Genomic DNA, 18,440 nt, shown 5'->3' with positions numbered 1-18,440 from the left:
TGCAATTTGAGCAGACCAAGCAACAAACATAGTGTTGGAAACGCATTTCAAATCAGTGCCTTTCATAATATATGAACTATGTTATGGTTATTGTTAAATTTTAATGATTGCATTTTTTTCTGGTGTTAGAAATTCGCTATTCCTCTGATCACACTGGGGTTGGTGAGACAGGAAGGAGTATTTTGACCTAGTTGTCCTGTGATAACGTGTTGTCTTTTCTCTTTTCCTCTCCTCTGCAGACACTTGAGACTAGAAAATCAGAGAACCAGAATGGGCAGAAGACGGGCTCCAGGAAATAAAGCGAATACCCAGTTTTCCTGTGAATCCGTAAGAGCCAGAGTCCCATCTTTACCCCTTCATGACATCTCAACTTCAAGATCCCGAAATGATGCTCAGAGGGACCAGGACCTGGAGCCGCTTTCAGAGAACCTGCCCCATATTATCCTTCTATCCATGCTGGAGGAGTTGGAAGCCAAACTGGATAACTTGATGAATACTGTGGAGGACGTACCTTCTAGAGTCGCTGGGCTGATTAAGAAAATCTGGATAGAAAAGGATCAAGGTGCCCTAGATAATGCAGGAGTGACTTTGGAGGTGGTCTCTCCAGTGAGCATTAGAAATTGAGCTGTTAGCCGGTCTCCTGCAACACCTCAGCCTGATAGGCCGGGTGGACCGAGCTTGTGTCTTCAGCCGGTGTTCTCTGATGGGCATGCACCAAAGCAGGACTGTACACTCTCTTCTCCGACCAATGTTCAAGGGCGTCCAGAGGAGCCAAACCTTTGTCTACAGCCAATGTTTCTACATCGATGTGACCCACAGCAGAACCAGTGCGTGCAACCTGGGTTTTTAGATGTAAACGAGTCGCAGCAGAATGAGTGCATGCAACCTGAATTTCCCGATGTACACGAGTCGCAGCATGACCAGTGCATGCAACCTTGGTTTCCAGATGTACACGCGCCGAAGCGAGACCAGTGCATGCAACCTGGGTTTCCAGATGTACACAAGTCAAAGCAAGACCAGTGCCTGCAACCTGGGTTTCCAGACGTACATGAGTCGAAGCGAGGCAAGTGCATGCAAGCTGGGTTTCCAGATGGAAATGGAGTACAACAGTATTGTACTGTATCCAGGTGCCCTCAGACAGATCCTCCAGGCAGAGCACTGGAGGCAAAGCGGTGTCTTCACTTTGTTGATGGGCAGACACCACATCAAGACCACAGCATACGATCAGCTTTCCCAGAAAAGAGGGAACCAGATGGACACCTGAAGCAAGAACCATCCCTATTGTCTCCTAATAGCTGGGACCAGCAACAGAACCTCTGCCCACACCCGCTATTTCCTGATGGACACGAACCACAGCAAAACCACTGTGTACAACCCGTGCTACCAAATGGGAATGGACCGGATAATCCCTTGGAGAAAGAATTGATGTGTTTTGATTTCCAAGATCCCCAGGAGAACCGAAGCCTAGAACCTGTGTCACCTGATGGGATGTCATCAGATGAACACTTAGAGACTGGGCTATTATCCTTTGATGAGTTGGGGTCACAACAAACCCAGTGCCTACAGCAACACCTATGCTTGAAGCAGGAACTTCCTTATGCGCAGGATCCAAACGCGAACTATGAGTTAGAATCTATGCGCCCTGAAGCACAGGAACCAGATAAAAATGACAATCTAGAACCGGCCTGTGCAGATGCACATGGTTCAGATCAGAAGTACAAGCTAGAACCACTGCACACTGCGGCACAGGACCGAGAGCTAGAGTCAGTGCTTCCTGAAGCACAGAAACCAGATCGGAACTACATGGTGGAACCACTGCACCCCGAGGAGCAGGGATCAAATCAGAACTACAAGCTAGAAACTCCCTGTACTGATGCACAGGGCTCAGATCAGAACAACAAGCTACTGCACCCTGAATCACAGGATCAACATCAGAACTGCAAACCAGAACTGCTCTGTCCTGAGGAGCGGGGTCAGTGTGTGCCCCCATCATTCCTAGGACTGGACACAAATTCTGCAGATGAAGACTCCATGGAGAGAAGTAATGCAAAAGCCACCCCAGGTATGTGTTTCGCTATGCATGGACATGCGGAGTGCACTAATACATGTAACCTCTTCAGAATGCATATGGGCAGATTTTACTAAGTCTCCAAGGGGATCATTTGGGATTGGGTGGAACCCACTGAGCGATACTGACCCCCAGAGCACGAGTACACAGGGTGCAGATGTGTCCCTGCACTCTTTTCTGGTTCCACACAGGACTGCATCCTTCCTGTGCAGAAACAGGCCTGGTTATGGGACTCTGCATGAGACAAATAGGCCAGTAGCTCTCGTCCTTCCTTGTCCGTCCAGGACAGGCTGAGGAACTGGAAATAGCGCAATTCATGGGAGGAATTACTGGCCAGAATCAGACGTAATAGTCGGATACAAGCGATGTGGTGTTCATTGAGAATAGCAGACATGCGCAGTCTACAGAGGGCACCGTTTCCAGTTGCACAGTTACATTGGGTAAGACGCAGTCGGCTCCAGTTCCTGATATAAAAATGCTAGTCTGTATTCAGCCTCAACAGCAGGGCCGACCAGGGATGTTGTTGCCACTGCAGGGTTCTCCTGGAGTGCACACCAACTCAAGATAGACAGATACACAAAGTTATTTGTTATGTGTCACTTGTGAGTTCACCCTCCCAACCACTAGCTCAGTAAAAAGATAATTGTTTTATGGGCAGACAAAAGTAGCCATGATCTCCCTACAGCAGCATCCTGCCTTTAGCAAAGTCTTTAACTATGAAAATGTCATTGCATCATCACACGTAACATGCTGAGTTAGGGTTTGCACACCCGTAGTGCGTGTTATGGATTGTGGTTCTAACCATAACTTACAAATCTCAGGAGTTTGTTCAGCTTTAAGTCTTGACCATAGATATACACTTTACCCTTATTTTTAAGTGAATTTCAGAATTTTTTTAAAGACCCATTAAGGTGTTTTAACAAAGTCATCTACAACTTCACTTTAACCATAATCAGTGAAAATATATTAGGGATAAATTAGCCCCTGTCGCACCTTCTAAGGATATTGCAAGTCAACAAGGTGTTCCATAACCATATAGAGGAACGAGGAAGGCAGAGTTCCTTTATAAGGCTATGGAACTCTGAGGTGACTTGCAATATTCTCATAATATGCACCAGGTGGTACTTTATCCCGTACAATACATGGTCACACCATCACCTTTCCCACAAACCTTGGTGTGTAGCTCCTACATATGCAGCAGCTAACATGTTTGCAAACATGAAGAATGAACATAAAACCTCTTGTGCAAAAGTAAACATTAAAAAACTGTTAGATATTTCTTCCAATAAAAGTCCAATTTAAAAAAAGCTGCAGTAGCTCGGAACGTGTAGAAACATGCAGGAAGATTCCACCCTTCCTTTATGTAAGAAAACGAATAAACATATTCCCTCTGCTTCTCATAGTAAGCTAGTAACATACAGCAGAAGTAATAAAAGCAAAGTTCTGTTTGTTGCTTTAAACAGCTGCTTCAATTATGCTTGTGTGACTTGACCTTCCTTTCACATCAGCTGCTGGCTCCGGCAGCAGGCATTGTGCCATCAGAATTAGACTGTAATAACGTATAAAAGCCGAGTTCTGACGTCTTTTCTTCATAATCACTGACTTGGTGCGTCACAAGTTCCTGATTATAAAGAAATTAGAGACTGCCATTTATACAGGTATTACTTAATCCCATGTAATATAATTATATATATACATATGATAACTTTGGTACAGTTCAATGAATCTGCACAAAACTGTTTATTTATTTATTTATTTATATTCTTGTATAGCGCTGGAATTCAACCCCCGAAAGGGTATCTCCGCGCTTACGCTTTACCAAGGGGCCAGGACCTAGTTCTGAGCTGTGAAAAGGATGGGGAGAGAATCCTAACAGGTGACGAATAGAAACGTTTTCAGGGACTTCTTGAAGGATTGAAAATTGGTAGTATTTTTGAGGGCAGTGAGTTCCATAGGATGGGGCCTTTGTAGGACAGGGCTTGCCCTCCCTGCCTAGCTTTTTGTATCCTTGGAACCTGGAGTTGTTGCTGACTGCTGGAGCGCAGGGTACGGCTGGGTTTGTAGGGTTTGAATATTTCTTTTAAATATTTAGGTCCATTGCCAAACAGACATCTGTGAATAGTGCAGCAGATTTTAAATTTTACACGCTGTCTAATTGGCAACCAGTGGAGTTTTGTCAAGAGGGGGAGTGAGGTAGACCTTGGCTGGGCGTTGAGAACTAGTATCGCAGCAGTGTTCTGGACCACCTGTAGTCTCGGTAGTTGTTCCTCATTGGCCGAGATCAGCAGGCCATTACAGTAGTCCAGTCTACTTATAACCAAGGCCTGGACAAGAGTCTTCCTGTAAGAATCTGATAGGAATGGGAAGACCCGTCGTAGCAGTCCAATGACCCGAAGCAGGAACCTGCTACTTGATTAGTGTGCTCTTTAAACAGAAGTGTTTTGTCTAGACGTACACTGAGATTTTTAACGATCTGTTTGGGGCTTGGTGTTGGTCCTAAATCCGGGGGCCATCAATCTGGGTACCACAAAAGTGTGGCCTCCCCAAACAGCATTACCTCAGTCTTGCCTACATTGCACTGGAGGCGGTTAGTGGCCATCCAGTAAGATATTGCCCTCATTCCGTCCGCAAAAGATTTTTGTAATGCGTGCGTTAGGGTTTTAAAGGGGAACAAAAGCTGAGTGTCGTCAGCGTATGACACAGGGGTGAACCTATGAGATCTTACAATGTCCGCCAAGGGGGCCACGTACACGTTGAAGAGTGTGGGGCTTAGGCATGAGCCCTGTGGCACTCCCTTGGTGAGCTCCCTTAAATAGAATGATTGGGATTGGCATGGCTAGTTTCATGCAGTGTTTTTTGTGGTCCTCAAATCAAGCCACTAGTCCTTCAAGATAGAGCTAGCTGGACCTTTAGCCCATGAATGGTCTGTGCATCTGGACTCGCAGACCCAAATGTAACAATATATTGGATCTGATTGGAAGAGGGAGCTTTTTCGCCCATCCATTTCGGATGTGTAAACCCAAAGTTGGGTCTGCAGACCTGAAGCTCCCTCATTGGCTGGTTACATCTTGAACCATTATGTTTATGTTTACGTAATTTGTATTGCGCGACAAATACCCTAAGGTGTCTTGGCGCATTTAAAGATTTCAAGGGGCAGGAGCCAACTGGTGGAATCATTGATCAAATAACCAGGCCTTCAAGGATCTGCAGAAGGAAATGAGTGTGGGACAGGTTTTGATGGCTATAGGTAGAGAGTTCCAGAGTCTGGGAGTTGCCACCAAGAAACGTCTGTCTCCCCAGGTGGTGGTTCTGGTGCGAGGGACAGGTAGTAAGAAGGTGGAGGCTGATCGCAGCGATCTTCTAGGCACATAGATCCAAAAGGCTTTCCTAAGGAAACCAGGTCCAGTCTCGTGAATGGCCTTGTAGGTGTAATGGCCGGATTTTCTGCTTAGATGGGATAAGCCCCTAGGGGCCCCTCTAACCCAGCCAGAACGTAACCACATCCCTCCTCAGGACCATCTATCCAGGCACCTGGGTACCTACCTGAGGATGGGGAACTCGCAATATACAAGCTCATATTATCAGAAACACCACTAAATCTATAGGGATACTAAGAATACTCACTGATTACTAAGGATATCCATACCCTACACCACACTCATACCTTATAGTCTTGCGGCCACTCAGACCCAGACTAATCTACCCTGGGGCAGATATGGCACACAATCTGGCGTGTCTACACACGTGGCTCTGCAGTCCCAGTGCTCTCCTTTTCCAAACGGTCTACAATCCGGCAGACCTTCACGCTGGTAATCCCCCCCAACGCTCTCAATTACACACGGCCCGCAATCTGGCAGACCTCCACGCTGGTAATCCTCCCCAGCGTTCTCATTAACGCTGTATATCAACGACGACCACTTTCCTATGAACACCTTCAGTTATATGTTGGGAAGTCTCTCTCCCTATTCACTAAGGGCTTGCTACTACAATATTAGGAGTTAGCCAATTAATAATATGTGCCTTCTGCTCCTGGCATCAAAGGTCCTCTCGTTTCCTATTTGTTTGATCACAACTTACCTGATCGGGATTTCACATCCGTTCATGCAAACAATGCTCAACTAGAAACGTGAGTTACTACGATTGAACAAGACTACAAGGCACATGTCAGTTCACTAAGAACTAGGGCTGCTTTTATTTAAACAATATAAACACATACACAGATCTGTATTGTAATGGACACATAGACATGTAACTGACAAAGACTATAGATAGAACACACCGCTGCAAAGAAAAGGATTAGCAATACAATAGCCTAGGGAATAAAGACAAGATTAAGATGTAAGTGTAAAGTAAACTAATATGACAGGACCGATATCACCTGATTAGTGTGAAGTCTTGTTCTAGCTGTCATCTGGGTTCCTCTCTCGTCTGTGCCTTGGCTCATCTCAGACTCTCTCTCTCTCCTGCACTCTTGGATACACCTCTGCGCTGATCACTTTGCACTGGACTTCTCTCCCCCACGGACTCTCTCCACCTTCCAGCTTCAGCCTAATGGTTTCTGCCGCTCTGATACTCTTTCATTCCACTAGCTTGTTCCTTCTGGATACGATCTCTGTGCCAATGTCCAATTAACTCCAGCTGCTCCCACAGGTTAATCCACGATCTCTCCTCAGTCTCTTCTAAAAGGCATTACTTCAGACTCCAGCTATTCACACCTCCTCCTGATAAGTAACTGCTTCTGACTGCTTCCTTCAGTTCCAGCTCACTGACTGTCTGTTTGTCTTCTCTCTGTTCCAAGCATGTTCTGTCTCTTCTCCTCTTGCAATTCCACTCCTCCACCTCTACCAACACTTTCTGCTCCTCCAATTCATCTCAGCTCTCTCTCTAGCTTGAACCCTCTCTCTCTCCTACTCCAACAGCTCCTCACTCTTCTACCTCTCCAGCTCGACTCCTCACTGCTCCTCCAACTCAGCTCGACTCACTGACTCCGCCTCTGCACTTCACTGATATAGAATGCTGTTTCTCATGGAAAGTTCCAGCCAGCAGCTTCCTCCCACCAATCCCATGCACCAGGCTCCTTGCGCTAGACGCTCCCACAGTGACCAGTCTGCTTGTTTCGTCTAGAGACCTGAGCCCAGGAACACTTCCTGATTAGATTCAGCTCTGGCCGGTTCTCTCCGGTTCGCTTAGGGCGAACAACAGCTTTAACTATAAACTTTACCTTTACTCTATAAGCCTCTCAGCTCCATCAAGATGGAGTCCCTCTAGTTCTAGGCCTTATAGGCCTAAGAAGGATGAAATACCCCTTAGCTCTGTCAGAATACCTACATAAACCATACCAATGTGTAATATAAAGTCAGGACCACAGGATCCAACCTCTACTATAAGTAAAAGTAACAGGCCAAAGCCAATAGGCAATAGATGGCCTCTTCTAGGTCTGGAAGAAAGGGCTTAAAAGGGCCAACACAAGCTAAGAATACCTATCCTAGATGTGAGCAAGATTAAAGTCTATATCACTGCTAATTAGAGCCAAAAACCCTGCCAAGACAGTAGGCGATACAGAGTGCCTTGAACTTAATCCTGCTCCTGACTCGTAGCCAGTGGAGGTGGCGTATGGCCAAGGAGGTTGAGTGGTGTTTAGGGATACCTAGCAGGACCCTGGCCGCTGCATTCTGAATGGACTGCAGCTTATTTAAGATTTGTTCTTGTGAGTTGAGGAAGAGGGCGTTACTGTAATCAATTTTGGAAAAGACCAGGGTGGTGATCAGTGTTTTACCTGCTGAGGCTGGAAGGTATGGAAGCAACTTTTTAATTTTTCTCAGCATGTAAAAAGAGGACGAGACCACAGTGCTGCTCACGTGATGTTTAAAAGACAATTTGTTGTCGAACATGACTCCCAGGTTTCTGACCTTGGTCACCGGAACCGGAGGGGGTCCCATTTGCTTTGGCCACCAAATGGGAGACCAGTCCGGAAAGAGGTTGCCAAAGGTCATCATCTCGGTCTTATCAGAGTTTAGTTTCAAGCAGTTTCTCGACATCCAGGATCAGATGGCTAGCATCCCCTCCTGGAATCTCGAGGCAATTGCTGGACCATCCCTGTGTACAGCCAGCACCAACTGAGTGTCATCCGCGTAGGTGGTTAGAGACAACCCGTGTGCCTTTATGACCCTCGCTAGGTCCGCTACATATATATTAAATAATGTAGGGCTCAACGAGGATCCCTGGGGCACCCCGCAGGGTAAGGTGAAGAAGGGTGAGTAAAATTCCCCTAGCCTAACTGCCTGCGTACGGTTGGCCAGGAAGGATGTGAGGAGGTTTTTGGCCAGATGGTAAACCCCCAGGGATGCGATACGGTCGATCAATATGGAGTGATCGACCGTGTCGAAGGCTGCAGACAGATCTAGAAGTATAAGCACTGCCGCCCCACCTTGGTTTAAAATGGCCCTGATTTCATCAGAGGTCTTTATCAGGGCAGTTTCTGTGCCGTGGCCCTTCCTGAAACCAAATTGAGTGTCATCCAGTAGTTGATGGGTGTCAATGAACTCAGAAAGCTGCTGGTACATAACAGATTCAAAGATTTTGGCAGGGAAGGGAAGACAAGCGATGGGTCTGTAGTTAGCTGAATCTCCGGGGTCAAGAGAGGGTTTTTTTTAGCAGTGGTTTGATAACTGCTTTTTTCCATATTTCTGGGTAAATCCCTGTTTGGAAAATGGAATTACAGATGTCCGTCAGCGGAGGCATGATGACCTCCGTGATGGAGTTGGATATGGAGGGTGGGCATGGATCTAAGGGGGGTGGGGGGGGTTGACTTGATTGTAGTGGTGAGTTTACTGATTTGTTCTACAGAGACTGCGTGAAAGGAGGAAAAGGTAGGTCTCTGTGAAAGAGACGGAGGATGGGAATGGGAAGTTTCAGGACCTTTGGGGTGGAAAAGGTGGAGTATATTTTGGTAACTTTGGATGCGAAGAAAGTGGCTACGGAATTACAGAGATCTTGAGTTGCCTCAATGGAGGGTCCTGTGGGGAGGGCCAGCAAGGAGATTAACAACTTGGAATAGCTTCTTGGCTGAGTTCTGAGCAGACTCAATTTGCGATGAGAAATAGGCGCTCGTGTGTAACGATGGCTCTTTTATATATCGCCAGGGCACTTTTGTATGTGAGTTTATCTACGGGGCTATAGTGCTTTCGCCAGTGTCTCTCAAGGTTCCTACAGTGCTGTCTGTGAAGTCTGAGATCCTCGGTGAACCATGGCGCAGATGGCGCTGCGCGATTAGGCGAAATACGTTTGGGCTGGACTAACTGATTAGCCGTCTCCAGGATCCATTTGTGGTACCTTTTGGACCCTAGACTAGGGTCGGAAGAGGCCTCGTAGGGGGAATTGATAAGGGTAGTGGAGAGCAGAGGGATGTCAAGGTTCTTCCAAACTCTGGTGTTCTTGGGAACGTGGGTTTTGGGCTGAGGGGGGTTGGGATTATGAGCTGGCATGGTAAAGACAACTGCGAAGTGATCTGACCATGCTACAGGGAGGATAGTAAGCAGCGAGATGTCCTTATTGTTGGCAAATAGGCCATCGAGAGTGTGTCCTGCTTGGTGGGTAGGGCCGGTAACTAATTGTTGAAGTCCTACTGATTGAAGATCAGTGATTAAGTGGGTAGTGTCTTTGTCATCCGAGGCTTCTATGTGAAAATTAAAGTCTCCCAGAATCGTATAGTCAGGGGGTTCTAGAGTTAACTCTGTGAATTGGTCTAGAGAGGCAAGAAAGCGTGTGCGTGGACCGGGGGGACGATATAGCAGAATGCTGATGAAGAGACTTGTTCCCAGCATCCTGTAAGAATAGTAAAGAAGCCATAAAGAACTGTGGTGCCATCCTGTCTTTCCCTGGCACAGGGGCTGCCTAATGTTAAAATGTAGAAAGAAATTGCTGATTTTGAGACAGAGGTTGGATTCCACATCATGAGCCTTGAGGTCCACAAACCTAAGGCCGGTGTCTGCGCAGACACCGTAATTGGCCTTGTACCTTGGTGGACATTTGTGATGTTCGGAGACCTGCTGCTCGGTCTGAAACCCTATCGATGTCCAATAAGGATACACAAGTTTGAAAGGGTCCATTTACCCCAAGAAAGTGTCTGGGAACCCTTAAAACTAAAAAATAAAAAAACATAAGCCAGGCCCTTCAGGGAATGCCCTGTTGTGCCCATGCACCGTTGAACACCTGTGCCTGCTTTTAGTTGGCTGCAGGGAACTGTTGCGTGTGTATATGATGGGGGGAAAAAACCACTGAAAACAAACATTGGCAAAGCAAATAGGTGTCTCCAATCCAAAAGCTATTTACTTTGGCAATGAGTTTTAGCCATTATGTACACCAGTGTGACTGCTGGTCGGTATGGCTAAACGTTAGTGGCACAGGGTCGGTGGAGTAGATAGAAGGGGGATATATTGGGGTAGAGTGGAATGGGGTAGATTGGAGTCAAGTGGGGTAGATTGAATTGGGTTGATTGGAGTGGAGTAGATTGAGGTGGAGTAGGATAGATTGGGGTGGATTGGAGTGGGATAGATTGGGAAAGAGTGGGGTGGAATGAGGTAGATTGGAGTAGAGTGGGGAAGACTGGTGTGGAGTAAATTAGAGTGCGGTATATTGGGGTAGTTTGGATTGCCGTACATTGGACTGGAGTAGAATGGAGTGGAGTTATATAGAGTGGTGTAGGGTAGATTTGGTTGGGGTGAGGTAGAGTGTGGTGGAATTGATTGGAGTAGATTTGAGTGGGGTAGATTGGATGGGGTAGATTGGGATAGGTAAGATTGGGGTGGAGTGGGGTAGGGTAGATTGGAGTAGGGTGGAATGCTTTCGATTCGACTGGAATGAGGTAGATTTGGGTAGAGTGGGGTGGAGTGGAATTAGATAGATTGGAGTGGAGTGTTTTGGGGTAGATTAGGGTGGAGTGGAATGGGGTAGATTGGGTGGATTGTAGTGGGGTGGATTGGATGGAGTGGGGTAGATTGGAGTCAAGTGGGGTAGATTGAATTGGGTTGATTGGAGTGGAGTAGATTGAGGTGGAGTAGGATAGATTGGGGTGGATTGGAGTGGGATAGATTGGGAAAGAGTGGGGTGGAATGAGGTAGATTGGAGTAGAGTGGGGAAGACTGGTGTGGAGTAGATTAGAGTGCGGTATATTGGGGTAGTTTGGATTGCCGTACATTGGACTGGAGTAGAATGGAGTGGAGTTATATAGAGTGGTGTAGGGTAGATTTGGTTGGGGTGAGGTAGAGTGTGGTAAAATTGATTGGAGTAGATTTGAGTGGGGTAGATTGGATGGGGTAGATTGGGATAGGTAAGATTGGGGTGGAGTGGGGTAGGGTAGATTGGAGTAGGGTGGAATAGATTTGATTAGACTGGAATGAGGTAGGTTTGGGTAGAGTGGGGTGGAGTGGAATTGGATAGATTGGAGTGGAGTGTTTTGGGGTGTCGATTAGGGTGGAGTGGAATGGGGTAGATTGGGTGGATTGTACTGGGGTGGATTGGATGGAGTGGGGTAGATTGGATGGAGTGGGGTAGATTGGATGAAGTGGAGAGAGAGAGAGATTGGGTGGAGTGGGGTAGATTACAGTGGAGTGCAGTAGATTATGGTAGATTGGCGTGGGGTAGATTGTGGTAGTTTGGAGTGGGTAGATTGTGGTATGAGTGTAGATGAGTTGGATAGATTGCAGTGGGGTAAACTGAAATGAAGTTGGGTAAATTGGACTGAAGTAGAGTGAGGTAGATTGGGGTTAAGTCAGTTAGATTGGAGTAGATTAGAGTTGGGGTAAATTGAAGTGGAGTGGGGTGGACTGGGGTATATTGGAGCAGAGTGGGGTAAATCTGAGTGGAGTGCGGTAGATTGGAGTGGAGTGGGGTAGATTGTAGTGTGGTGGGGTTGATGAGGTTATATTGAGTGTAGTAGGGTAGATTAGAGTGGGGTAGTTTGGAGTGGGATGGGGTAGATTGAGTTAGAGAGTGGTAGATTGCAGTGGGTAAATTGGGAATGGATAGATTGGAATGGGGTGAATTGGAGTGGGATGGATTGGGGTACTTTGGAGTGGAGTGGGATAGATTGGAGTGGAGTGGGATAGATTGGAGTGGGGTAAGTGGTGTGAAGTAGAGGGGTGTGGGTGTTGTTTCGTGGAGTGAGTGGCATAGATTGGAGTGGTGTGGTGTGGAGGTGAGTGGCGTAGTGTGGTGTATACTTGGTGTGGTAGCGCACTGCCATTACAAACAACACATTTTCAATTGAAATGATCATTACATTTACACCGAAATATGATTTTACTGCACATAAATGATACTGTTTGCAAATGTCATCCCCTAGTGTATTAATGTGTTTATTCGATCATATTCAAATATTTTTCTCCACATTTCAGTAATATAAAACAAATGTGCTTCATTTGTACTAATTCTGATATATTCTGAACCATCAGCACAGTTCTTTTTTTGGGGTTTTGCCACAACAGAGCTTAACTTTGTGGGCTTACTGCTTACCCATTGCTTTTTATTTGTTTCTCCGAATCTCCTTTAAACAGCCTTGCTTCCAAATGGCTAATCTTTCCTACTTGTCCCGCCTTTTCGTAGATTGTTCCCTCGCACGGAGCACTGTCCCGTTACTTGTATCCTTGCAATGGTCCCATATTATCAACTGCTATAGGCACTTTTTCTTTTTTCTTTGTCTAAGAGCACTTCATATGAGCACTTATTTCACTCGCTCCAAGCTTTTTTGTAAACGGCTGTAATTCTTGTTCTTATTTCGTCACATTTGCTGTTCAATCAAAGACTGAGATCAAATGTCAGATGATGTTTCCCCTAAACAGCCTGTTCTTTCTCTGACTTCAAAGTAAGAGAGCCAGTTCCTCACCGTCTCACTCATCGCTGCTTGCCTCTCCATGCTTGTTATTTATAAAAGCAAATTACTTCATTTTCTTGCCTTCACCACCTCCCCTTCGCATAATGGTAGCAGTCGTTTCAACTAAAGTGCTCATGTCTACTGCTGCCGACCAGAAACTTCACTGTTGAATGTAAAGTTGGCACCTAAGGGAATTGAAGGATGGCTTGGGGTGGAGGGGACATTGGCATGTACAGAGGGCCGTGCCATTGAAGCATCTTCTGGCCGCTCTCACCACCAGCATCAAGAGACCTTTAATAATCATCAAAGCTTTCCCTGCAAAAACGTGCACGCGTTGCATTGCTTCCAATGGCTACGCGTGCACATCTGACGATTCACTTGCGTGAGTGAGCAGCTGGCGTAATATGTTATCAATTATCGTGCCTTGCTGCTCGCTCCCGCAAGGGAATCACGCAGGCCCCCCTCCTCTCTCCCCGTGCTGCTGCGCGAGGCACACGCACTTGTGCTTGTTTTTATTTTCTTTTAGCGAGTGCATGCGCACATTAATCCCCCGCTTGTTTTGTATGTATGTAAATTTATGAATTACTGTCTGACTATCATTGCCATGTAAACACCGTTGATCCTCTGTCTTTCACACTTTTAAGGTCTATCTTCATTTTCTGAATCGGCTTTGCATCTTTTTGGCAAGGGAGGTTTTGAGATGCATAACACTCCCGTTATTGGATGATTACGATTAAGGCTGAAGATGTGGTAACGCTCGGCTTAAGATCTAACGGAAGTGATCGTGCACTAGGTATCACGTTTTGTTACAAGTATTGGTTTGTTTTAAGGTTGCTGTAATCACTTTTAGCATGCTTGAGAAGATGTTGCATTGGGTTGGAACAATAAAGTTGCGTTTGTTTCAACAGGTTACTCTATCTTTGTAAACAATAGGCGGACTCGGCCTGATGCGCAGGGTGATGCTGCATTGGATTGGCAATGGCCATCACGTGTTTCCATAACAAATCATGAAACCTTGTAAGTGTCTCAATACACAAGCAGTGTGATTCAATGCCTGACGCCAATTTTTGTGACGTGGTGCCGCTCACGGTGTGTTTGCTGCTTGGGAAGGACGACGTGGGACCCGTGCGCTTTGCTAGCGCTTGTGACTCTGTTTGGGGCTATTTGAGGGGAAAGGACAGAGACTGCACCACACGCCGAGGGACTGCGAGGACCAGCAGTCTCTCTGCTACCCAGCTGCTGCCTCTTCCCTCTGCGTTCCCGCCCCCCCCGCCTGCAGTGTTTAAATCTCGCTCCTAATCCCGCGACGCGGGACGCGCGCGGGACATAGCCTGGGGCGAAGCCCGGGCAAAGGGCTGGCCCTCTACGGCCCTCAAAGGCCGGGACTGGCCACCCCCCTTGGTTGGCACATTGTAGGCCTACTATATAGAAGGTAAAGACCCCCTCTAATCGTTCTGTTTTCATATTTTGTGGACTCTTTCATATATCACGGTCCTACATCCCTATACCACCATGACCTCCAAGGGGGACCATTCAACCAGCGAAGCTGGTACTGGGCAAACGTTCTCCCTGTTAGACAAGTTGAACCTCCTATGCAAAACCACATATGCCACATTGGAAACTCCCCCTCCGCCCAAAAGTGTTAGTTTACTTTCAGACAAGGCTACACTTTTAGATCTCCCCATATTAGTTAATAAATCCTGCAGCCCGAACACACAAAGCATTGAACTCCCTCAGGTCCCATCTACAAAAAGGAAAAATATTGATGTCAATCAAGGTGGAAACAACCCCAAAACCCAAAAATTGTGCCGATGCCCATCCACTGCTAACTCCACAATGATTCCACCGATTGCGGAGTTTCTAGAAACTATAACACCCCCTTCCCACCTGCAAATACTACCCCTTATCGAACAATTGGTTAGTTCTATGATAGCACCGTTATTAGAAAAAATGAACTTGTTAGGGGAACGGCTTTCTGAGATAGAGAAAGCCATTAAGTTAAACTCGCTGTTTGACAAACGCAGTGTCACATCCAATCGCCCTAAGACACCTCCTACACATCTAGGCTCAAAACCACTAGTGCAGGATAAAAGGCGTCAAACACAACCTGCTGGCCCTAGTGCTTCGGGGCAAAAAACAGCTAAATACCACACTAAAGTTTCCCCTCCACAGCCGACCGCACCCAGAGTAGGTCATAATAAAATTAATTCTATCCATTTACCTCCGGAAGCAGCCCCATACGTGTGCATCCTTGCGGGTGTACCTGCTCCTCCACCGGGAAAAATTGAGAGACAATATGACTTAGTCAATAAAACTAAATTCTGGCTGTCAAAAAATAGGCCACTGCCTCCTAATCTATACGGAGCAATAAGGAGTGTTAGAAGGGTGGGTTGGTTGCGCTCTCTTCCCAAAGATGTCGCGGGGGACCTGGTACTTGTGAGATTTAGAGACGAAACATTGTCCCTTATTTGAAAACTTGCCCGCCTCGAGTAAGAGACGGCCCAATTTCAATATGGGACTTACATGACTTTTACCCCATAATCCCGTGCTTTCCTCCCTGAATACCTGGACATGTAACAATGGCCAATCACGAACTCCTGCGTTTAACCACAAACTCCTTTGATACTGCCATAACCTTGGAGTGGAAAAGAATTTTTATGTCTGGGACCCTACCTTCCTGTACTTTGGTCATTTAAAATGTTTATATTATTATTTGGATTGTAAATTGTATTTATTATGAACTTTTATGGTTTTGTATCTCAAAAACCGAATAAAGTATATTTGATTTGATTTGATTTGACGTGGTGAGTGAGGATAGGCCTTTGGTGTTTGAAATATACTGGCGCGAGTACGCGGTTTTGCGAAGGATCAGACTACACGCCAATCGGACTGTGTATGTTTTGTTAGGCGATGACAGCCTGAGCTCGGGTAAGACAAATGTTTGGGTTTTTTGCTATGGCTGCTTTGATGGAAATTGCTTGAACTCTTTGGTTTTCTTCCGGAACTCTTCCTGTTGTTGAGCTGTCACAACACAGATCTAAATGGGCCAACGGACATGAAATATTTATCGGACTCCCGTGACAATATGTACTAGCTCTCCGATACGAAGTGCAGGTTATTTTGTGGTATATACATGTGATTTTATGGCATTTAGTTTTGGCTCAATCCCCGCAATGTGGGGGGTTGCTTGTTACAATTTAGATGACTGGATTCTGGGGCTATTGGCAGCACCCTTTTCTTCTGTGAACCTTTCACTGTACACCTTTTGGTTTGCGCGCGTACTGTTCGTCTGGTTGGAGTGGAGTACCCGAAATGTGGGTGGTCGCTAGAATATTTTATTCAAAAGGGTGTAAAGCAAAGTGTTCCGAACTTGATGTTTAAATGATAACAGAAATGACATTTTTTGTCTTTCTCTCCATTTAGTGAAGGTTCTCCACGCATGCGTTCTTGGGGCATAATCTGGGCAAAAAACTCACAAGATGGACGGGTTCTTTTATAATATAAACTAGCAGCCCGTCCCGCCCTTGTCCGAGAGCAATCAGGCATCAGGGCACCCACCCGCCCTGGCCCCCCCCGACATTGTCCGTGGGTCCCTCGGAGTGGCAGCCCGTCCCGACCTTGGCTTCAGGGACCCCGCCCGCCGCGACATTGTCCGTGGGTCCCCCGGAGCCTTACCTCATCCGCCGCACCTCCCTGCGCTCCCGAGTTCACCGGTCCGCCGCTCCTCCCAGCCTGTATGCCGCTCCTCCCCGCCTGTCCGCCGCTCCTCCCCGCGCTCATGTCCGCCGCTCCTCCCCGCGGTCCTGATGTCAGCACGCACGTCGCGGCCGGCGCTACTTCCATGGGACTACTTTTTTTTTTCTCGTAAATTTTCTAAATAACGTATATTTTTTACATTTATATAGCCTTTGTCCATCTGCACACCCTGACAATTTCAACGATGTATCGGGTGTGTGGATTGGCGCTGTGGTTCCCGAGTTTACCAGCCTCAAAGGTTCAAAGTTCTTCCTTTATAATAGTAGTATAGATATAGATTTCCACGCCAGTATTCTTTGAAATCTTGCTTCCCCATCCTCTGTTTTCTACCTCTTTTAGTAGGAAATTTGTCTCTATTAGTTAAATAATCACTGCTAATGCCTGTTCCAGACTACAGGCCATAAGTTTGAATCCTACCAAGGCCAACACAACCTTCCATCCTCCCGAGGACAGTCAACTGAGAACCATCAAATCTGTGAAAAGAAGAACTCATTGATAACAGCACTTTAAAATGACAAAATGGTGGTATGGATAGCTAAATAAAAATAAGTTGGCATTATTTTATCTCCCACAATCTCCTGTAAGGGTTTGAGCAGATTTTCCAAGTGCCCTCAACTCAGTGCCATATATAATAATGCTTTGGGAATGAGCGACTGTCACTACCAGTGTGCCCAAAATTCTTCAATGGGTGGCCCCATGCAGCCTAAAGACTAATGACGATCTCGATATCGATATGGGAGACTCGGGTGTACCATATCACATTCTGTAGGGGGGGCAATCATTTTGCACTACGCCACTGGCTTTCCTCTCAGTGTAATTGTGTTGTGGGCTAATCTCCCATCACTGCTCAGTGGTCTGATAAGATTAGTCCTTCCTGCTCAGTTGCAGCAGGGGGGCGAGCAACAGCTGTGACTGCATGTTAGAGTCTGAGGTTTGTAGTATAACCCCCACACACAGAAAAGTGACAGGAAAGAGTGGTAACACCTTTGCTGCTACAGACGGGCATTATGAAGATCACACAGTGCTATAGTGTACACCTGGACATTGAATTTCGACCATGAAAATGTTTTCTTCGCCCTGATTGCTGCTGGAAATTACAATGTCGGGGGAGAAACTGGGACATAAATGTTCATACATTTAAACATGCGCACAGCTGCCTGAGGGGTACTAATTCATTAGGCCCAGGGCAGAACCAGTTAATTATAATCTGGGTTAATTGAACTATGTGGCGGGGACGATCATGCCTCAGAGTTGACTTCATTTGATGGCAAGAAAAGGCAAACTATGCAGCATAATGCATCGCATTTTGTGATAGTATTACTTCGTTATTCCAATTCTTAACACCGTCTGCGCTTCGGTTTTACCTCATTAATAAAAGTTTAACACCCTGATATAGCAATATTCAAGAGAAAGGTGACCAGTCAAACTTTGTGAGGGGCCTTCCATTGCACTGCAACTTGTAACCACACTTTTAGTCACTGTTGATCGGTGTGAGCTACAAACAAACCATTCTTTTTGTTAAAATCTTCAGATTATGCAGCAGTTGATGGATAATGTGGCAAATGTGGCAAACGACACGAACATAGCATGAGTGCAGTGACCATGATTATAAGCACTTGCACAGGAAGACTCTCCTCAGACCCCCCAAAACGCGAAAAGAGGTGTGCAGAGGGAGGCGTAGCTACGAACCTTACCCAAGGTTTGGAAAAAGAACAGCGAAGCACGTCTTTTCCTAGAAGCAAAACT

The 18,440-nt window shown here is 46.3% G+C and overlaps 1 protein-coding gene across 1 annotated transcript in view; it reads left to right on the top strand.

Annotated features, from left to right (window-relative positions):
• Positions 1-270: 270 nt before the first annotated feature.
• Positions 271-18,440, top strand: part of LOC147736551 (uncharacterized) — a 75,952-nt gene continuing 57,782 nt past the window's right edge. Inside the window, 2 exon segments of the mRNA XM_086953769.1 lie at positions 271-2,041; positions 6,767-6,796. Of these exon segments, the coding sequence (XP_086809895.1) occupies positions 271-2,041; positions 6,767-6,796 (1,801 nt within the window).

This window comes from Lissotriton vulgaris, chromosome 1_2 (genome assembly GCF_964263255.1).
Source record: "Lissotriton vulgaris chromosome 1_2, aLisVul1.2, whole genome shotgun sequence".
Taxonomy (NCBI): domain Eukaryota; kingdom Metazoa; phylum Chordata; class Amphibia; order Caudata; family Salamandridae; genus Lissotriton; species Lissotriton vulgaris.
The sequence above is the reverse complement of the archived record's forward strand: the minus strand, read 5'-3'. Positions and strand labels throughout refer to the sequence as shown.